Genomic DNA, 23,130 nt, shown 5'->3' with positions numbered 1-23,130 from the left:
CTACTTTTATTGTCATCCAGTGTGAACTTATTATACATACAGTTGTGTCTAACACTTACATAAATTATTATAAAAACTTCCTTTGGGGCAACTCCCAATGTTAGTCTCCTTATTGGAACAGTGATAGAATTTGTTTGGCTTGCCTGGAATTGGGTAAGTACCATCAAGGTTGTTGCTGCAAAAAGTAATATCAAAGTCAGCAAGCATACTTTTGTCACAGTTTCTGTTCACTGTATTATAGAGTAGGTCAGGAGGACATTGCTTTATTCGTGTTTTATCAGCAGAGCATCTAAAATATTTGGGAGTTGGAATTGCATAGTTACCATCACGCTTGCCTTTGCAAAAGTTGTTGGCTACTAAATTGATTGCTGGAAATAATCTATCTGGCCAAACACATTTGCCTTTAATTGTGTTATAGGAAGTACCCTTGGGACAGTTCTCGATGTCGGTGTTTTTGTTGGTGCATCGATAAAAGCTGTCCGCAGCACATGAAATTGGATAGCTACCATTATTTTTGTCACTGCAGAATTCCAGATTGGGGCATGTTGTAGAAGGCTGAGAATTTGATGAATTTTCTAAAGTAGGGGTTGGTGATACAGTTGTTGTGGCTGAAAGAAAGCAAACCAATATATTGAAGTTGACATGGAGGTAAATATTACTATCTTAAAATATCCCAAGCGGAGAGGGCACTGAGCTATATTGAGACATTTTAGACTGGCAAATAAAAGCTTGGTCAAAGGGTTGACATTTATGGAATGACATAATGAACGTACTGAAGTGGCGAACCTTTAATTAGATTACTTACAGTGTGGAAACAGGCCCTTCGACCAACAACTCCACACCGACCCGCCGAAGCGCAACCCACCCAGATCCATTCCCCTACAGTTACCCCTTCATCTAACACTATGGGCAATTTAGCATGGCCAATTCACCCAACCTGCACATTTTTGGACTGTGGGAGGAAACCCACGCAGACATGAGGAGAATGTGCAAACTCCACACAGTCAGTCGCCTGAGGCGGGAATTGAACCAGGGTCTCCGGCACTGTGAGGCAGCAGTGCTAACCACTGTGCCACCGTGCTGCCCAGAAATAAGGGCTCGTCCGGGATTTGAATCGGGGATCTCTCTCAAATCCGCCTAGCCAAACACCCGAAGCGAGAATCATACCCCTAGACCAACGAGCCACAGACTCTTAATGTTCAGTGAAATTTGCAAAGTTACTTTGTTTTCTTACATTTTCAAGTACTTGCTTAAACTAGTATGCCTCAGTGGAATCTCCCAGAATAGCACTTTTAGTACATCTATGTGACTTTTCCATAGCACAGCCTGTAACTAGAGTCATCAAATTTAAGGCAGATTTGTGAGTCCACATTAGAAACTGATTAAGAGTTCCTCGTGATCATGCTTTATAAGGAACAAGCAGGACAGATTTTCACCTGGTCAGTCTGGGTGCCATTTAAATTTCTATTTTCTTGTTGGTATCTGATGTATGTCAGAAGAGAATTTGTGCTCAGTGGTGTTCCCTAGTGCCTGCTGTCCTAATCCTTCCACATGGTAGAGTCATGTACTTGAAAATGGAAGAAAACATAAAGTAACTTTGCTATTTCACTGAACATTAAAGGTTCTCCACTTGATGCTTAGTGAGCTGTTGCATTGCATTTATAGATGGTACATGTTACTGCCCCTGCATCATTGGTAGAGCAAGCCAGTGCTTAAGGGGGTGTTGTCATTGATCGACTACTTTATCCTGAATGGTTTTGTGCTGCTTGAGCACTCATCCAGGCAAGTGAAGAGAGTACTCTCACAGTTCTGGCTTGTCTTGTAGATGGAAGATAAGGTTTGGGGAGTAAGGGAATGAGTTACTCACTAAAATTGACAGCTTCTGACTGATTTTTATAGCCACACTGTAGGAATGACCCGTATCTGCTTATAACAAAATGGCCCATGTCTGCTTACACAAAATGGCTGTCAGAAAGGCAGCCTGCCCGAGCATTAAATCAGAAGATGGTTAACAGGAGACGAATAAGACAAACAGTCTGTTACCGCCTTTAAGTAAAGAAAACAATAGCACCTTTGAACTGAACTATTCCAAGGCCAGTGAAAGAACCTTTGTGTACACCTTTCCAGACAGGTTTGATAAGAGTATGCCCAGCATCATTAATGAAAGAATAATTGTCCCAGTAAATGAATGAGCACCAGGTGCAATACATGGCCTGTTAATTCCCTAAACAGCTAACAGAACAGCAGTTAGTAATTTTGTCGTAAATAGTTGTTTCTTTGAAGTTAATTACTCACAATATTAAGCAATAGGTTCTAGTTAAAGATTCTGTAGAGAATTACAGGGATAGTTTTCAACAAAAATAGATACATATAACCAAAGTATTTATGCCAATATGTGAAAGTTAATTAACTTTCAGAAATGCCCTCTCAGACGCTTGAACAATATAGATTGTTCAAAGCCCATTATTCACAAAGTACTAAGGGGACAAATAGCTGTGTGTGTATATATATTTATATAATGTCTAACTTTACAGTTTATAACAAACTTCATATCACAAACCAATATTTCAAATCTTATAGTAATTAATTAAAACTCTGACTTTTTTGTATTTTTCCATATAATTAGGATAGTTCAAAATTGAAGAGGAGTAATTAAATGAAATACAGTGAATAACAAAATTCAAGCTGTCCTTAGAGATAAGCCAGTCTGAGACAGACCCAATAGAGTACTTTGGAATGCAAATGAATGGGATGCCTATAAAGATCTAGCGATTGTAGTGTCCATTAAATGCCATGAGGTAATGGGACGTGGGACTGTCCTTAGGGATGCCCAGCATTGATTAGATGTTTTACAGGATTGGGTATATTGATTATGGGGGAAGGACTGTAACCCATGTTATGGAGCACAAATGTATAAAACACTGCTTTTACTCTACAAATTTGAGTGTGTCATGGATCTCCTTTCTGAGTCCAGTCTCAGGGGAAGATCCTTCGGCCCTCTCCCTGCATTAACTGGTTTCTGCTTGAATAAAAGTCTTCCACTTGCCAGAATCCTGCCTGATTCCTGAGTTTTCAGACCTGGTCAGGAGAAAATGTTCCTACACACACTGTTTATGTGACTGGTCTAGTTCTATTCCTAGTTGAGAGTAGCCTCCTAAATGTTGATAGTTGGTGGGGGAGATTCGGCAATAGTAACATCATTAAATGTGATGGGAAGATTGGAAAATTTTCTCAATTTAGAGATCATTGTTATGTACTGAGCAATATTGTGCTTGGATCTCCACAAGGCAATCGCTAATGTGCCACATCAGTATTCATGGTTCCCACAGTGTGAAAACTTATGGTATTATTTTGCCATTAATTTTTAATATGATATTAGTGCATGAATATATTTAATTTTATTGAATGAGCAGCTTTTTAAAAACGTGCCTGTATCTGTCCATATAGTTGAGGTTATCAAAATAATTATGGTAATGGATTTTAAAATAGACAAACAAGTGCATCAAAATGAGTTGCGTTTCAGCGTAACAAATATTTATCTGGTTCAGAAAAGTTGCATGAAATAATAAATTACCTGATGAATCATCTTTAGGTTTAGATTTTGAAGAAAGCATAATCTTCAGCTTACTAATGAGGGGTGATTTTCCTTGCTTACAGAAAGTACCTTTGGAATCATCCATGTCGATTGTCCAAACCATTGCACCACCAAAGCTATTGTTTTTTAGCCATTCCACCTATGTAAAAAGAATTTAAAGCATTCTATTTAGTCAGAATGGACTCTTCTTGTGGACCACTGTTACTGTGTAATACCATCATATGCAGTTCAAGGGTTAGTCTTCATTTCAGCTGCATCAGGGTCAAAATTAGATGTTTTCATGATATCAAGTGCACGGCCTCTCGTGGATCTCATTGGATTCTGGAACCATTCTGACCAATCACATAACAGGTGATGCACACTGGAGAACACTAAGCGAGCACATGGAGAAATGAAATTTTTATTGTTTTAGTGACTCTTTGCAGAAAGCATCAGCAAGTGTGTTCTTCCTAACCTGTTTTGCCATTGTTAGATCATGATTGTTCTAAATCTTAATTCTATCTACCTGCCTTGATTCTGTCACAAACATCTGCCAGTCTGTATTGTGATGTTATCACAATTGAACATCCTGCCAGTACTTGCTCTCTTGGCTCACGCAATGCTGATAAACCACTTGCTCAGATACTGAGTGCTACGGACAAGTCTTTAGGAAGTGATGGGAAACTGAGGGACTGGATGCTTCCAAATGAACAGCAACTTGTTTGTTTTCTTTATTATCCATAATACTATCTGGTATCTATATTACTAGCTAATATTACTAAGCATTCAGACAACATTATAGAAAACATAAGTTATTAAACACAATTAAAAAGGAAATCTAGTCATCAATGCCTTTGGAAGCAACATGCTATGAAGTTAGAGTCATAAATTTGTTGATACACAGACGTTTACAGTACAGAGGAGGCTATTCAACCCATCATACATGTGTCACTCAACAAGTAGTCCCATTTTCAGCTTTTGGCCCATATTCCTGAGATTATGGCAACACAAGTGAATATCCTAATTTTTGCTTCAGTGTTACCAGAGTTCTTTTTGTTTCAAACACACTTTCAGGTGAAGAGTTCCAGACTTCCTCCACCCTCTGAGTGTAAAATAATTGTCAACTGTCCTATTAGCCTTCTACTTTTTACCTTAAAGTTATTGACGCCTCTACTAATGAAAACATGCTTTCCAATCCACCAGATCGATGCCCTTCACAATCTTATACACCTCCTTGAGGTATCCTCTTAATCTTTATTGTTCCAAGGAAAACAATCCCAGACTGTCTAATCTTTCCCGATTGCTCAGGTAGCATTCTGGACCCTCTTTAGTCCTTCCCATAATGTGACCTAAACTGCACCAGCACTTTACCTGTGACCTAACCAACATTTGTACAGTTCCAGCATATCCTCTTTACTCTCATATTATATACCTTGGCTAATAAAGGCAAGTATCTCATCTACCTTTTTAACTACCTGTCTTGATACCTTCAGGGATCAATGGACATGCACATAAGTCCACCTGATTTTCAGTCCTTTCTGGGGATCTACCATTCATAGTTTAATTCCTTGTCTTGTTAGTCCTCTCACGTTTTCAGGTTGAATTCCACTTATTGCTGTGGTCATGAGTTTTTTTTTGTGTAATTCACAAATTGCAGGCTCCCTGCAATTAAGTCCAAATCATTCATGTACACTGCAATCAGCAGGAGTTCCAGCAGCGAGTCTTGTGGACCCCCACTGGAAACAAACTTGCAGTCACAGAAATATCTCTCTATTATCGCCCTTTACTTGCTGCTTCTCAGCCAATTTTGGATCCAACATTGTCATTTTGCCTTGGATTTGATGGGCTTTTTCTTTCTTCACCAGTCTGCCCTGAGGGATCGTGTGGAAAGTTAACATTCCAGTTCCGCTGACCTTTCCTCAGAACTGGCATTCAAAACGTTAACTCTGATTTCTCTTCACAGATGCTGCCAGACCTGCTGAGCTTTTCCAGCAGTTTCTGGTTTTGTTTCTGATTTACAGCATCCACAGTTTTTTTCAGTTCTTTTTGGACCGTATCAGAAGTCTTGCTAAAGTCCATGTAGATCACATCAAATGCATCACCTTCATCAATGTTCCTGTTTAATTTCTCAAATTTGTCAAAAGTGGCCCATTGCTTAAATCCAAGCTGACTATCCCTGATTAATCTGTGTATGCCCAAGTGTAAATATATTCTATACCTTGGAATTTGTACTATTACGTTCTCACCATTGAGGTTGAACTGACTGGCTTGTAATTTCTTGATCTATGCTTTCCTTTTTTAAAATAAATTGACAACTTTGTAGTCCTTAGCTCCTCTGAAACCTCACCTGTGGCCAGGGTGTCTCCCTCAATAGACTGGGATGCTGAGCCTACAGATTTATCCACTTTTAAAGCTGCTAACATTGCTAATTTTCCTTTATGCTAATTTCTTCTAACATTTCACAGTCTTCCAACATGATGTCTGTACCTATGTTGTCCTTTTCTATTGTAAGATCAGTGCAAAGTATTCATTGAGAATTGTGCCCATGTATTCTGGGTCCCACACAGATTACCTCTAATGGTTCCAAATGGGTCCTACATTTTCCCTCGTTATTCTCTTACTCTTTACATACATTTTTAAAAATCCTTTGGATTTTCCTTAATTGTACCTGCTAATGCTTTCTCATAAACTCTCTCTACTTTCCTGCTAGCTGTTTAATTAAAACTATATCTATGCCAACTGTAAAACTAACTGTGTACACTGTAAACAGGTGGATTTAAGATGTACAATTGCTTAAATGCAGCAGAAAATGACTGTAAGATACATACTTTTTTCTCAAAACTCTTCAAGTTATCATAAGTAACCCACTCATCATCTTTATATGCATATGGAACCTCCTGCTCCTCCATCCACTCTTCGTTGGCGCCTTTCAAGAAGTCACATATCTGTTAACAAAAATGTGTACAGTTTACAACTGAGGCACAAGTACGTTATGGGAACTTATACTCTTCTGTGCCATCCTGAAGCTGCAAAGCACAAATTATATTCTGTTGAAAATGGAAGATTGAGAAATGATCTAATCAAAGTGTTCAAGATGTTACAATGATTTGTTAAAGGAGATAATCTCTGGATTTGAAATTCTCTTTGTCTTCCACAGTTTCTAAACTTTCAACTTTTTGACACCACCCTCTTCTATCATTTTGAGGTCTGAAGCTCACATTTGCTTATGGTAAAATCCATTTTCCATGCTCCTGCCTCTTCACTTACTGTATCAAAATTCTCTTCTGTCTATATTGATTACAATCTTTCCATCATTAGCAAATTTGAAAACAAAAATGACTTCTAACCCATTGCCTAAGTCATTAATAAATACAATGGCTAACTAAGACCCCAAAACACCACCAGACAAATCATATCAATTAGATTACAAATAGTGAAGTTTAGTAACTGATTACAAATTTAGTGCCATTAATCCGTTTCACAAGGATGTTTCCATTTATACTTGTTGTGAGTATGTTCACTGAACTAGGAAGTTGGTTTGCAGATGATGGGTTAGACTCAATTACTGATAACGTTCCATTGTTTCCATATGGAAGTAAAGGAGCAACACTGAACTGACATCTGCTCCTACCCTGCAATGGATGAAATTCAGAGAATGCAAAGGGCAGGTAGGAGGAAAAGAATAGAGGATGAAGGGGCAAATCTTTAGCTTATGTACTCAACGGATTTCATTTAAACAACTTGCTTACAAATGAAAGTCATTGTGCAACTGACGAATAGCTTGATTTGAAATTGAGGGAGAAATATGATTTTATCTACTCATTGTTTAACTAATTTTAACCCAGGCACTTCCTCTGGATTATAGTATATCTTCTTACTCTAATTGACAAAAACATTGAATGCAATTATGGTAAATGCATAACACTTCAGTTAAGGCTTCATTATTTGGTAGTTAAATAATTGTTTGGTGGTGCAAATCTTGATAGAAATTTTCTATTTAAGCTGGAAATTCCAGTATTTATTGTTGTTCCCTTTGAAGTTTGATATTCTTGCAATTCTATCCTGAGTAGTGCAAAATGAAACAAAGTGACAGCAAGTTCCTTTTTACAACAATGTTAATATTTCGCGATGATCGTGGTAAAGATATCTCTGTGGTAGATGGCATGATTCTGGTAACTAAAGATGCTGATTTTTTTTTTAATCTGTGGGCTGTTGCAAAGTCAGGGCATGGTAATACAACAGACTTCTGTTGTAATCAGAGTTGCAGTAGCTTTAATTTTCATGATTTATATGAGGGGCGCTAAAGTTTCTTCCTGTGAATGTTATGATGCAAGATGTTGACATAATTTTTTAAATATAAAATTTTAAACCGTACCTCATAGTAGGCCCAAATGCCAGCTGCTTTAGTACAGTTCCCAGGTGATGCAGGACCACATGCTGCAGCACCAGGTTTGTTCTCAGCTGAACAGAGTGTAAAGGTACGGCCATAAGTTGGAAATCCAACCAACAGTTTTTCTGCAGGGACACCATTTTCTTTCCAGTAGTTTGTAGCAAACTCCTACAAGGAAGAAATATTATTTGAACTAACATTTTAAATTTGCATTAATGATTCAAATGAACGTGAGAAAAATTAAAAACGTAGAAATGATTCTCTTAATTTTTATACATACAACGTTAAAGTATTTATCGTCATAATAATCAGTAGAACTTCTGTACAGAGGGCTATTTGGTCCAATTTTAACATCCCATGGTCCATGGAATTCATATGTCATCACACCGATAAAATCTAGGGGCCTATATAAAACAAAAATAAGATGTTGGGGCTGGTACTCAAGGACGTATTGCTGCATACATTGACCCAACCAGTGATGAAGAATAGCAATGATTATCTTCCTGCTGTCTCTAAATCTGTAATTTATTTATTATGCTTCATAGCTTATACATTATCAAATGAGAATTGTAAGGAACAGGAAAAGGCCAGTTACTCATCAACAATTTTTGAAGAAGAGTCAAATTGGACTCAGCGTTAACTTTGTTTTTTTCCTCCATAGATGCTGGCACACTTGCTGAGTTTCTTTGGCACTACGGGCTGGATATTTCTTTTGTTTTTTGATAAAGTTTGGGTTGCATTGGGTTTTTGGGAGGGTTTGTCCCCATAAGGCTCAGTGAATTTTCTTGCCTTGTCTTTCCAATGCCTCATTAATTGCCAAAAACGTCGTTCTCAAATGGAGTCTCTCAGATGATTTCTGCCCCATCTTACTACACATTGTTCCTGTAAAAACTTGCTGTTTAGCCAAAAACCACCAAAAGATCAGCAAGCCTTGGGCCTGGGCTCATGGTGCACATGGACCTGGGCTCATGGTGCACATGGACCAGCACTGTTGAGCTGCCCTGCATGATTCCTCATATTTGCCCCAGACATGGCAGACAAGGAAATCAACTACTAGTTTGTGTGTAGGGTTGTGGAGGTCCTGTTGGTTGGATAGTGCCAATGCAGGACTTCTCCTCCCTCAAGATCAGCAGTCGCTGCTCCAACACCAGACTGTGCCACGAGTGATTGACACCTGGGTCAGTGCAGTATCAGCTGCCTGGAGAAATGCAGAGTAATATAGGGAGGGGGCCAATGTCCTTTTCCTCTCTGCTGAGGTAAATACCACCATCTCTCAGATACCTCATATTCACTCTATCTCTGCTACTGTACTCACTTCCCACCAAATCTCACGCTGTATCACTCTCAGTATTGTTTGTAACATCCTGCCTTAGCCTCTGTCACCTCCTGAAAACCATGAACACTACATATCCTCTACACTTCCTACTCACCAACTTGGGACACTTTCTCACCTGCACCAATAGGAACAGCTGTGCCACTTACTTACATCTCATGTAATTCCTCTCTTTCTCTCTCTTTCTCATGCCAGGAGAAAGGCAACTCCAACAGGGCAGAAAGAGTCAAGAGAAGTTGGTGGGCTGCCTGGCATTCGGTTTTTCACTCCTTGTGAGAACAGGATCCTGACTCTGAATACCCAGGCAAGCCCTGAACTGGCTTGATCTTGACTTATGGTGATCAGAGATTGATCTTGACTTATGGTGCTAGGCGTTGCTGAATGGAAGCTATCCCCCTAGACTTGACTGAGGCTTGCTGGCAACTAAAGCCAACTTACTGAATTTGTATCCGTGCCAAACAGCAAGACAAAGTGACAGTAATATCAGCCTGGTATCTCTGGCTGAGGGGGCAAAGTGAAAAGAGGCAAGGTGAGGCTTGAGTATCCAGTAGACACCGAGCAAGTGAGCTTGCTAGAGCAAGCAAAGGGCCCAAAGGTGCAGTCTAGTCCTGTCCATGAGCTGGGTTTGTGTTTCTGAACACACATTGTCTTTGCTACAGCATTATAAACACAGTTGCCAGTGCAGCTTTGACGTGTTAAAGTGTCCTTTAAGTGGATCCGAGTTGTGCCAAGAGGGTGCTTAAAGCCTGGCACATGTTGGATGCTAATTTCTGTGGATGTGACGTACATGTGGCCAATGCCCTGGAGCATGCCTTGAAGTGTTGATGCCCAGTGTCCAACATGAAGGTCCTTTGCCGCAAGCAGAGAGCCAGGGACCCACTTTGATTTTCTATTGAGTTTTCCCCTTGTCAGGCTTGTTTGGTAAGATGGGAGTTTGAATATTAATGAGGCAAGTTGGGCTGTTAACAAGGCATTTAACAAGCATTACTGACTGTCAGTTGGCAAATTGCCACTGCCTTGCAAGAATCTCTCAACATAGCTTGTGAAAAGTATAAAGGATGATGTGTGTGCACCCAACAAGATGTACCCTGGCCACACTTGCCTGATTCTGCCACATGACTCTCCACAACCCACAGCCTCCGCCTCCTATAAGGTTCTACGTTGCGTTTTTGTTTCAGTACACTCACCAAGTTTCGTTGTTTGTCAAAATCAAACCCTATACTCCTGGCTTCTGGTTATAAATTTCGATATCATCCTTCGTTAAAACTGAATCCAGTTGTTCCTTAAACCTATTTATTCTGCTGTTTAGTGCCCAGTGCTAGAATATTTAATCTACAACACACCCTAGCCCTTTGGTTCAGAAGTTTTATCATGTATCTGACTTTTGAAAGGTTCTATTCAGTACAGTAGAAATATTGCACTTATTCAATGTCTTGGTTGTTATTGTCAGGAATGTGGTTACTAAATTTAGAGTACGATGAAATGCAAACTGCATCAGTTGGAAAATGTACGTCACATAAATAGCTTGTACATACTCTGAAATCTTTTCTATTTCATAGCCTGCTTGAATGTTTCTTAAGCCAGATGCCACTGCAGCTGAAAGCAGCAATCTCGGTTTGTTACTTTCACTGGATTCCTTCTTGAACTCTTCAAGAGTTTCCTGTATGTTAACATATAATGCATTTGATGAAAAGCTTATCACAGTGGAACATTGGATATTATATTTTTCAAATGTATTGCATTTTCAGCATATTTCAACACCTTCTGTTCACTGAAATATGTCATCCTGAGGCAGTAGAAGACGGCTGCTGATCTTTCAGGCAACTTTCAAACAGATGTTTATGCTTAGATGCAGGATGAGGACAAGGGTTTTCAATGTTGATCCCCCGATGGGGAAAAGTGCCTCGTCTCAGAAGAGCATTCTTTCGTATTTTCATTACTGACGTTTGGAATTACAGCATCTTCCAATCATCTAAACTCCAGGGAATGCAAGAAATGTTTCTATAATCTGATTTTATAATTAATCTGTTATGTCCTGGTATGATTCTGGTCAATTTAGATTGTGTCCCAACCATCTGTGTGACCCAGACTTTGGAGAAGGGATGTATCACTTGTATTTAAAACCCTTGGTATAAAGATTGATACTTCATTAGCCTTTTTGATTTTGTTCCCACTTGTCCACTAGCTTTTGGTGATTGGTGAAATAAAAGGGGAAGCGAAGAGGACAAGAGAATAAATGGCCCAAAATGAAATGAGATAAAAGGGGTAGAAAGAGAAGAAAGGGTAAACTTGTAGAAGGCAATGGGTAGAGTGAGAGAGTAGAGGAGTCCTACGGGAAGGGAGTGCGGTAATTTGAAATGAGATTGGTCAGATTCCAGGGATTCCTTTATTTGGGGGGAAGTGTATGACTGCACTGGCAATTATACTGTTTCATGGTTGGGTATTGGGAAGGCTGTAGCAAATGCTTTGCAGGAGAAGGTAGGTTAACTATTTAAATGGCAGCCAGAGAATGGACTATGGTTTGAAATTCTCAGTCACTATAAAATCACTGTGGAAAACGTATCTATGGTATGCAATTGCAGGAAAGTACACAATTGATGAATCATTATGGGCCTTTAAATATAAAGTCAAATCTTGGCACAATTTGGGATAGAACCGGAATGTCCAGGTGTCAAGTGAATTTAGATGTGAGCGCAATATCTGAAATGAAAGTGTGCTTTAACATAAAACACATTTACAAATTTTGAATAATGCATTTTAAAGGGCTTATCAACACCATAGGCAAAGATAACGCTATTAAATAAAATTACATGACCCTTGCCTATCATAGCGTTATAGAGCGCAGAAACAGACCCTTCTGTCCAATTGTCCATGCCAATCAGATATCCTAAACCGATCTCGTCCCATTTGCCAGCATTTGGCCCATATCCCTCTAAACCCGTTCCTGTCTATATACCCATCCAGATGCCTTTTAATTGTTGTTGTTGTACTAGCCTCCACTGCTTTCTCTGGCAGCTTGACTGTATGTCCAATCTGTACCATATTTGCATAAATCACATTGGCCTGGATTTATGCCTCAGGAGCAAAGTTCATTCTGTGGCAGGGGCATAAATGTTGCAACTTTGGAGAACTCAATGGATTTCCTCAATATCTTGCAGAATTTGGTTACAGGGTTGATTTAAATTTTTGTGGGGTTCTGGCCTGTTGACACACTTCAGTTGGGTTAACGAAATGGGTAAATGCAGTGGTACAGTCTGACAGATCTGGTCAGGAGGAGTTTTATAATCACAGGTGTGTGTGTGATGGGGAACATGTGGAATCAGAGAAATCCTAGGCAGTGGCTGTTTAATTAGGTAGAATGTCGTGTCTGGAGAAAACTTCCCCGCTCCGCCCCCAAGCAGAAACTATTATGGCACTTAACTTGTAGATTCTGCACATCTTGCTTTATTAAAGTTGCTGAATTCCCCATGTCTCGGAGACTCAGCTACTTTGAAAAATCTATTAGAATGAAGGTATGTACCTTGCATTTAAAAGCAAAGCTGTATCCTTGTATCATTTCTAGTAAAAGCAGGCTTGAGCTGAATCAAATCCCTTGATAGAATTCTTTCGTCTTAACCTCTGACATGCTGTAAATCATCTATTTTTGTGAGTTAAGATTTGAATTCTTGTTGCCAAATCAAGATGGCAGCAGACTAGCAGTGTTGCATCTGAGCTCCTAGCCCAGGTCTCATCCACTTCCATCTGCTTTCTTTTTAAATTTTCTCCGTGGGCGGCATGGTAGCACAGTGGTTAGCACTGTTGCCTCACAGCGCCAGAGACCCGGGTTCATTTCCCGCCTCAGGCAACTGACTGTGTGGAGTTTGCACGTTCTCCCCGTGTCTGCATGGGTTTCCTCCGGGTGCTCCGGTTTCCTCCCACAGTCCAAAGATGTGCAGGTCAGGTGAATTGGCCATGCTAAATTGCGCATAGTGTTAGTTAAGGGGTAAATGTAGGGGTATGGGTGGGTTGCGCTTTGGCGGGTTGGTGTGGACTTGTTGGGCCGAAGGGCCTGTTTCCACATTGTAATGTAATCATACTTTTGCTCTCTTTCATTTTTCCTTTTCTTTTCCACTTTAAAAGCCTTTTTGGTGCCTTGAGAAGAGCAAAGCTGGGCCTAGCCTTCTGAGCATGTACAGCAATGGCAGTAAGAGTTGTCTGCTTGGGGAGAGGCGTTATGCAGCTCATGATGGCAGCGAGTGTGGGCCCAGTGGTGACAGATACTGCCAGAGTGTAGTGACATTAATGTTGATGGGCCCACCAGTGCAGGACTCAAGACAGTGTCAGTGGCACTGCTTTCGAGATGGCAGTGACAGCAGAGAAGCCCTTGCAGTTGGCGGCGAAGGTGGCATCAGTGATCTGCGTCAGAATCAGGATTTTGGCCCAATTCGGTACTTTGACAGATCGGTGGGACTGGTGGTTGCATTGGCAGCGGCGTGGTAGGCCCAATGTGGTAAATCTGGAACGCAGTAACGGTGACTTCTGGAATGGACTGTGATACAAGGGTGTGTTGATGGACTGGAACCTGTTCTGGAAACCGCCCCCCTATTTCGAGCAGAGCACAAACAGGGTGAAAGAACTCTGTTTTTAATTATATTCTAGTTATATCTTAATATCTTCTGTAACTCAAAATGGTGCCAGAGCATGGCTACATTTTACACTTTTCACTATTTATTTGTTACATACAAGTGACAATACATCATTCAATTCAAGTCAAATATAACTGTTAAATGTGGACACTTCTTATTAGTGATTTTTCTCATTACGAAGTTGATGATAAGTCTTTTTGTTATATAATATATGATCTATATTTAATTTTTAAAACATAGTTGCACAGATTGAATCCCCTGATAACTCATGATTTAAGGTATAATGTAACTCACCTGAACCAACAAAGTAAAGCGCTGTTTGTCCTGGTATGGGCTTCTATTAAATGCTGGATACTCCCAATGTAGATCTAAACCATCAAAATCTTTTTGTCGTAGGAATTCTATAACAGATTTAATGAATATTAGACGAGTATCTTTGCTGGAAGCCATGGCAGTGAACCTGAAAGATATAAAGGCATAAGAAACAGAATTAAGTGTTGACAACATTCCATTGGGCCTGCATTGCACTTTGGTAAGATCATGCTGAACATCTTCATCTACTAACTTTCGTGCCGTATTTCTCAATGTCCCTAAATTCGCTTTGTACCAAAAGTTCTATCAATCTCAATTGTGAGTAATCTCATTGGAATGTCCACAGCTCTCTGGAGTAGAGAATTCAGAAGATCCACAAAATACAGTGAAGAAATTTCTCTTCAAATCTTTTTAAAATTGTTGATTCTGTTCTGAGATGACTATGAAATTGATCCATCGCAGAAGGGGGGCATTCAGTCTATCTTGTCCAGGCTGACCCAAAGATACCTAAATGCCCTTTCCAATCCCATCTTCCTGCACATGGACCATGACCCGACAGCTGACAGAACTTAAAATGCAGATCCAGGTCTTTTTAAAAAGAACCGCTGCCTCTACCACCAACACAGGTTGTGAATTCCAGACACCTACCATCCTCTGTGTAAAGGGTTTTCCTCACACTCCTCTAATCCTTCTGCCATTTAGCTTGAGTCTATGACCTTTCTTTTCGAACTCCATGCCAAAGGAAACAGGTTCCTCATGTCTACTGTATCTCTACGCCTCCCAATTTTGTTTACTTCCATCATGTCACTCCTCAGCCTTCTCTGTTCAAAGGAAAACAACTCCAACCTCTCCAAACTCTCTTCATAGCCACAATTTTACAGTCCAGGCAACATTCTAGTAAATCTTCTCTGCCCTCTCTCCAGAGCAATTACATCTTTCCTGTAATATGGTGAGCAGAACTGCACACAATACACAGTTGTGGCCTCACCAGCATCTTATGCAATTCTAGACTCTCCAGCTGGAAAAATATTCTCTCAGTTTCTAACTTGTCAAGTTTTCTCAAAAATTTTGTGCACTGCTAAACAACATCTCTCATTCTTTTAAATTTCAGAGAACTCTAAAATAATGTATTAAGATAAACACTCGTGAACTGAATCGATACAACATCCTGATTCCATTGGCTGAAGAATGTTTTTCTTAAATTGTACTGGCAGCAATGCAGTTAACAGGTCAAAGAAAAGCATTGAAATATTTTTAGAAATCACCAGTAGACATGGACTCTCATCTTCTGGTATGAAGTTTCACATATTTCTGTATTTCTCATTTCATTAACACACTAGAAATAACATGATTTGTATAATGGTAGAAAATTGCTGCTGAGAAAAAAACGTACTTTTCAGTTCCAAAATTCCAGCCTCCGACAGATAAGAGTGTTTTCAAGTTTGGGTTCCTGTGAAAATCAGAAGCGATGATAATTAATTTTAAAAGAATATAAAGCCCATTCTGTAATACAGTATTCTTTCTAAAAATAGGATAAAAGAATCATAGAGTCATATAGCAAGGAAACGGACCCTTTGGTCCATGTTGACTATAATCTCAAGCTAAACTAGTCCTACCTGCCTGCACTTGGCCCATATCTGTCCAAACATTTCTTTCTTGTACTTATCTAAATGTTGATTTTGAGTATAAAAGAACTAAAAATAAATCAAAATAAAAATTTTATACTACTGAAATGTAACAAATATAAGAAATCTGGAAGTAAATCTAAAAATAAGCCTGAAACTCAGGAGCAGCTGCAAAATCCATGCTACTCTTAGTCTACTATTACCATATTTTATTTTATTTCATCCTAAGTGATTGTCTGCCATGTTTGATTGATTATTTTAACTGAAGAGTTTTAGTTGACAGAATGGTGTAATTGTAATGTCACTACACTAGTCATAGAGACATCGAAATGTACAGCACTGAAACAGATCCTTCTGTCCAACTTGTCCATGTCGACAAATATCCTAACCTAATCTAGTCCCATTTACCAACACTTGGCCCATATCCGTTTAAAATCTTCCTATTCATGTAACCATCCAGATGCCTTTTAAATGTTATAATTGCACCAGCCTCCACCAATTCCTCTGACAGCTCACTCCATATGTGCACGACCCTCTGCGTGAAAAAGTTGCCCATTAGGTCCATTTTAATATTCTCCCCTTTCACCTTAAACCTTTGTTCTCTAGTTCTAGACTCCTCCACCCCAGGGAACAAAACCTTGTCTTTTTACCCTATCCATGCCTCTCATGATTTTATAAACCTCTATAAGGTCACCCTTCAGCCTACGATGCTCCAGGGAAAACAGCCCAGCCTATTCAGCCTCTCCCTACAGCTCAAATCCTCCAATCCTGGCAACATCCTTGTAAATCTTTTCTGAACCCTTTCAATTTTCACAACATCCTTCCGATAGGAGGGAGACCAGAATTGCACACATTAGTCTGAATCTTTTGATTACTAATGCTGTGACGATTGAGATTACTGGGGTCAAATACCGCCATGGCAGCTGATAGAATTTAAATTCAATTGACTAAGTAAAATCTGAAATTAAAAGTTACTTTCAATAATGCTGACTATTAAACTACCATCATTGTTTAAAAACCCATCACTTTCACTAAAACCTTCAGGAAAGAAAATCTGCCATGCTGACCTGGTCTGGTCTATATGTGACTCCAGAGTCCCGCAGTAATGTGTTTGACTCTTTATTACCTTCAGAACTGGCACAGTAAGCTGTCTGTGTGCAAAAATATGGAATACTGCCTTCTCATTGGGGGATTAGGGAGATGGGAACATCTTGCTAGTTTACTGGCAGAATTTATTCCTGCAATGTAGCATGAAAATGTTGGTTGCACATTTGAATAAGTTGGCATACATCAGAGTTCCTTAATGAGGCATGGCAATACCATCCTTGGGAAGATTCCATGCCACACTGTTTATTGGCATAACACGAGGCTTCATTGTGATGGATGTAAGAACACAGGAATACTTTCAGCAAAATTTGTTCTCGTTTTGGCAGCATCTGCTCAAGTATCTGACATGAAGATTGCCATAGCTGGACACTTTCTGATCTTGAATCGACTCTGAAGACAATGCTATCCTGTGCTGTTATCATTGGCCTGGATCAGCTGCTGGAGCAGAACTTGAGCTTAGAGGACTAAGTGATAATCCCATTCTGGTCACTGTCAAGGTCAAATCTGCCCTGAATATTAAAGCAAGTAGTTCATTTCGAGGTGCAGCCAGGAATCTCCCCATTCTCGATCTATAAATGCAACCAGATGTAACTGTTGTAATATTTTCCAGTGCATACGTCTTCAAGAGCCATCCAAGATGAGAAGAGTGAAAGTGGCTCGGCAGTTTCCACTATCATTGACTTTCCTGAGATGCAGGCACTGTCAGCTGCAGCAATGTTGCTTTGATAACAGCTGTCTCTGACTTGTATAGTTCCTCAAATGATGAAGCTTACAGTACATTGATGTTTAAAATACATATGACCATCATTGCTAAATCTTGGAGATCTGTGACAGATATCCTGGGAGTTGCCACTGCTTCCTCATACTGGAGAATTGTCCTGTCAAGGTCCTTGGGCCAGACAGACTACTACGAGACAATAGGCTCTAAACGTGACATCTTTTTGACACCTCAGACTGATGAACTACAAAGATAGAGCAAGGCAAACATTTCCAACAGGTCCATTTTATATCTTCTGGTCTTGACTTCCCTGAAAAATCTGAAATCTAGAATTTCCCTCGGAAGATGTGTGAATTATTATTGCTTATGTATCCACACTCAATGGTTGTGGGTAGGTGTAATAATATGTGTGGGCCAGGCCCTGGCACAATCTGTACCAATTAATTTAGGATCAGTGTTGTCTACTCGAAAGTACAATGCCTTGGCTGCAGATTCAATGTCATAGTTCAAGGATCATTCATAGTTCATGTCTGAAAGGACTGTTCATTTGTTTCATCACTGTTCAACAGCAAAAAGCAAGATCCTCACCAACTTTTATAGATACACCTTAGAAAGTATTCTATCTGATGCATCACAACTTGGTATGTTAACTGCTCTGCCCAGGACCATATGAAACTACAGAAAGTTGTGGACACAGCCCAAATCATCACACAAACCAACCTTACATCCATTTGACTCTGTCTACACTTCTCGTTGACACGGAGAGTCAGCCAACATCATCAAAGTCCACTCCCACCCCAGTTATAATCCTGTAACAACTGAAGTAGTGTTTGGCTGGACATTAAATACAGTTCTGGCAGCAAGAATGCAAGAAGATCCCAGCAGTGATGAGTGCTTCTGTCTGTCCCACCACATAACTGTCCAAAAGCCCTGTTGCCTACTTAATGAGGTGAAGCGAGAAGGTTGTGTGAGAAAGGTCACGAGGAGCCATGGTGGATCAGACACTTTGGATCTCACTTAACAAAATACTCAGTGAATTTTTCTCTCTGTTTCTCTGTCTCCAAATGCTGCTAGATCTGCAGGATATTTCTAGAATTCTGTGTTGAATTTATTTAAACAAAAACAAATCAGGCTCAAAGAAAGATCTGATTGAGAGCAATAATTACAACTTTTTCTAAATTAGCAGCACCCAATACAGTGAAGCTGAGAGATTAAAATTAAAATGTATAATACAACATTTAGTTTGGATAAAGACCATGCTCTAATTGAGTAGTTTTTAAGTTGTGGAAAAAAATTGTAATTTATTTCTGTGCGAGTTGAAATTAGTGCATAGTTGGATTATTAGAGTCAAAAAGTGTGTGGTGCAGGAAAAGCACAGCCGGTCAAGCACCATCCGAGGAGCAGGAGAATTGACATTTTGAGCATAAGCTCTTCATCAGGAATGTGGGAGAGGCCCAAGGGAGAGATAAATGGGAGGGGTGGAGCTTAGGGGGAAGATGCAAAGAATGCGATAGGTAGATGGAGGTGGGAGCGAAGGTGATAGTTCAGAGAGGAGGGTGGAGCGAATAGATGAGAAGGAAGATGGACAGGGTAGGACAGTTCAAGAGGGCGGTGCTGATTTGGAGGGTTGGATCTTGGATAAGGTTGGGGGAGGGGAGATGAGGAAAAGGATTTGAATGTCCTTGGAGAGTGGAAGGGGGAATTGAAGTGTTTGGCCACAGGGCAATGAGGGTTGTTGAGTGCGTATGTTTCAGAGATGTTCTCCGAAACGTTTATCAAGTTGGCATCCTGTCTCCCCAATGTAGAGGACTCCATAATGGGAGCAACGGACACAGTAGATGACACGTGTGGAGGTGCAGGAAAATCTCTGCTGCACGTGGAAGGATCCTTTGGGGAGGTGTGGGTGCAGGTTTTACACTTCCTACGGTGGCATTCCCAGCTACCTTCCCCCTCGCCCCACCCCCCTCCCATTTATCTCTCAGCCCCCTTGGAACTCCCCCATATTCCTGATGAAGAGCTTATGCTCAAACGTCGAATCTTCTGCTTCTTGGATGTTGCCTGACCAGCTGTGCTTTTCCAGCACCACACTTTTTGACTCTGACCTCCAGCATCTGTAGTCTTCACTTTCTCATAGCTGGATTATCACAATGGCTGTTATAATTAGATTTCTAAGAAGTAATTTCTTTCTTTTATTTTAGATCCATTTCTGTACAGTGCAATAAATCTCAAGCAAATTTTATTTTAAACTGGTGGTATTTACATGCATTGTTTTCCAAAACTGATTTCCCATTTTGAAGAGTGTGATTTCATTATTGTGATAGTATTTTGTGAAGAACCTTTATGATGGAAAACAAAATTGTTTAGAAAAGCACTTCAGAGATATTTGAAACAAAATAAACTTACCTCTTTTTAAGATTGTTAAATGAGATGTAAAGATCTTCATCGTCATTTTCCTGGGCAACGATTTGATGGTTATTGCCAATAACAGCAAAAGCAAAAATGAGATGGGTACATAACCTGGGGTTAATGTCTTCTGGTAAGAACTTACAGTCTCCTCTTTTATGGGCCCAGTTTGTGTAGTAACAAACCAGTTTATAGTCCTTGCCTGAAGCTGTGTTAGAAAATGTTATTAGTTGCTTGGTTCTATAATTAGAATTTACATTTCAAAAAGATAACTTGGAGGTAGAAACACTTGAAGTGAAAATGACACCTTTAAAGATGAAAAAAGAGCTTTATGTCATGTCTATATAGAATGACTTGAATTTATATGGCACATTCCAAAGCACCTTATAGCCAATGAAGTACTTTTAAAGTGTAGTCACTGTTATGATGTCAGAAACATGGCCATTAATTTTCAAAGCAAAACACAACATACAATGATTAGAAACAAAACAGAAATTGCTGGAAAAAATCCAACAGGATTTGTGGACAGAAAGGTTCCAGTAACCCTTCTTCAGAGCTGATTTTAGTGAGAAGAAGTTGCTATATATGCTGAAAATGGGATGGGGGAAATGAGGAGTGAAGAATAAGCGATAGGTGGAGATGGAGCTCAGAGAGAGAATAAAACAGTTGGCTAGATAAAGGAACAGATAAAGGTCAATCTTGGAGAATCAATAGCTACTAATGGCGATCATTGGCTGACAATATTGTTTGTGGTGGCAGCCGATGTGATGACAAGGTCTGGTGTGTACATTTGGTGTAAGGACATGGGAGAAGGTGCAATGACCAGCTTTTTTTGTGATGGTAGTTGAAGGGTAAGTATTAGCTTGGAGACTGTGAATAACTTCTTGGACTGCTTCAAATTAGTATCTTGGGATCTTTTTTGTCTCTTATATGGTGCGATTTTATTACCACATGGTTTGGGTTCAGGACAGACAGATTGAGGTGATGACAAGGTCAAGACTTGTCTTCAGCCTTGGGCCTCTTTATAACACTGTTTATTATATATTAAGGCTAAAAATGACAATAAACAGTAATCAGAAATGTCCCAAGCTCTAATTTCACTGTTGGAATACTGTCCCATAAACGCCTAGTGCCTTATGCTAATTGATCACTCCACATGCTTCTCTGCATCAGTTTCTATCTTGTTATCTGATTCCACCCACATTGTGCTGTTTATATCCACTGAGGTGCATCTCTATGACGTAATCACAAGGTTGCTCCAGGATCATAAAACCAACAATATCCACTTGAAAAGACAGAGTGGGCCTCAAGTGAATGTCTCATCCAAAAGGTGTCACCTCTGATAATGTAGCACTCCCTTGGTACTGCATGGTGGTGTCAGGATGTATTGATACGTGAATCCTTAACTGAGCCACAATTACCAATGTAGATTCCCTGTTAGCTGCAGTGATGGGGGATGCAATTAACAGCCCTGTTTTAAAACAGTGTAGGCAAGGAGTTTCTGTTTGACCCAAACGTATATCTTTGGATGTGTCTGATTTTAAACAGAAAATGCCATGGCAAACAACTAGTGTTAGATTAACAGGTCATCCTAAAATGATACATTTTAATGTATTATTCATTGGTGATATTAGTCATCTTTAAATCAGTATGGTATAGATGGAATGATGACATTAGCAAAACAACTGTGATCTTAGAGATAGCATAACTTATATGCTTGAATAGTATGAGAATGCAAGTACATATATTCCACCAATCTAATTTTCTATTATTGTGACTTTATTCCCAATATTGAAAAATGAAATAATATTTAAACCAAATTTTTTCCATGATGTTAGTGACGTTATGTTATGATGTATTTATTTCCAGCATTGTAATGTGTGTTGATTGCCTTGCCTTCCCAAACATATACAGTTTGCTCAGAAATCAAAAACAAATATTGAAAGAATTTACTGTCCAACTGATTTTGTCAGACTGTATTGATATTACTTATTAAATAATCTTTTGTAATACAAAATACCACTACAAATGTCAGTGTATGTCATGTGTAATGACATTTAAAACTTGGGTGCTCCTTTGTCCAGCAACTTCTCAGAGGCAACAGCACTAACAGCTTCTGAGCAGAATAACATACTAAGGAAAAACAAATTGCCTGCACTATTCATCAACTTTGAATTTAAGCTTGAAAACACATTGATGACAATGCTCAGAAATTTGCAGTTTATGATTTTTAAAAATTAAGCTAACCATAGGAACATATAAGGTCGTGGTCAATTTAACAATCATTGACAATAAAAGGTTAAAATCTGTTGCTGCTTACCACTGTACACTTCTAATAGCAGCACAAATCCCACTAAAATAAAAAGGAAAATGTAAAATGGGCATGGCAGCATTTATTGAAGTGAAAACATTCTAAATAATTTTAAACAGTCATAATTTAATATGAATTTTTAATGTATTAAAATGTAGTTCTATTTACAAATTACAGTTGAGAAATATTTAGGTATAGTAGCTAAGTATTGCCCTTACCAGCCCACAGAAGGATTTTGGCCATCTTGATCTTGTTCACAAAACAATATTGATGAGAAACGTTTACACAAGTGTCTGTTCTACACGGATCAGTGTAGAAACTCTGTGAATATTTCTTATAGCACTGAAAACATCAACACGTTATCAACATTTTATCTGAGCAAAGAAAGCATTGCAGCAGAAATTTCAATAAATTATCAACTAAATAATGATTTTGAGAAAAGCAAAGGAAATGCAGAAAGTATTTAAGGTTCAAAGGTACAGGATAACATATCAAATTTAGTCAATAAGAGAGCAAGCTTCTATCACCAGACTCGTTCCCTCATTGGCATGCCCTCATTTGATATTTACCTTGCTTCGGCTAGTCTTTACAGCTCTTAACCCTGCTGGTCACTGGATTTGGAGTGCTCTCCTGGATAACAAAAACAATGTCTGGCTTCTGATTAACTCTGATCCTTGCCCACTCTCTGAGATCACTGGATAGTCTCTACCTGTGCCATTCATCATAGTTTAT

General features: G+C 39.3%; 2 protein-coding genes across 3 annotated transcripts in view; one reads left to right on the top strand and one right to left on the bottom strand.

Annotated features, from left to right (window-relative positions):
- On the bottom strand, positions 1–22,980 carry LOC122563132 (acidic mammalian chitinase-like). Of its 2 annotated transcripts, XM_043716583.1 has the most exons (12): positions 22,968–22,980; positions 22,617–22,740; positions 22,408–22,440; positions 20,088–20,295; positions 15,628–15,684; positions 14,217–14,382; positions 10,833–10,957; positions 8,245–8,368; positions 7,950–8,132; positions 6,403–6,519; positions 3,575–3,734; positions 1–608 (listed from the first exon to the last, which is right to left on the bottom strand). In XM_043716583.1, exons 2-12 carry the CDS (start codon positions 22,639–22,641, stop codon positions 49–51), a joined length of 1,758 nt encoding a protein of 585 aa, XP_043572518.1. In that variant the 5' UTR covers positions 22,642–22,740; positions 22,968–22,980; the 3' UTR covers positions 1–48. The 2 variants fall into 2 exon arrangements, with proteins under 2 accessions (XP_043572518.1, XP_043572519.1); XM_043716584.1 differs by lacking the exons at positions 20,088–20,295; positions 22,968–22,980 and having other exon boundaries at positions 22,617–22,636.
- LOC122563131 (cleavage and polyadenylation specificity factor subunit 6-like) overlaps positions 1–23,130 on the top strand; it is a 92,584-nt gene that overhangs the window by 46,170 nt on the left and 23,284 nt on the right. The gene's annotated exons all lie outside the window — the stretch shown is intronic.

Source organism: Chiloscyllium plagiosum, chromosome 26, assembly GCF_004010195.1.
Source record: "Chiloscyllium plagiosum isolate BGI_BamShark_2017 chromosome 26, ASM401019v2, whole genome shotgun sequence".
Classification (NCBI taxonomy): domain Eukaryota; kingdom Metazoa; phylum Chordata; class Chondrichthyes; order Orectolobiformes; family Hemiscylliidae; genus Chiloscyllium; species Chiloscyllium plagiosum.
The sequence above is the reverse complement of the archived record's forward strand: the minus strand, read 5'-3'. Positions and strand labels throughout refer to the sequence as shown.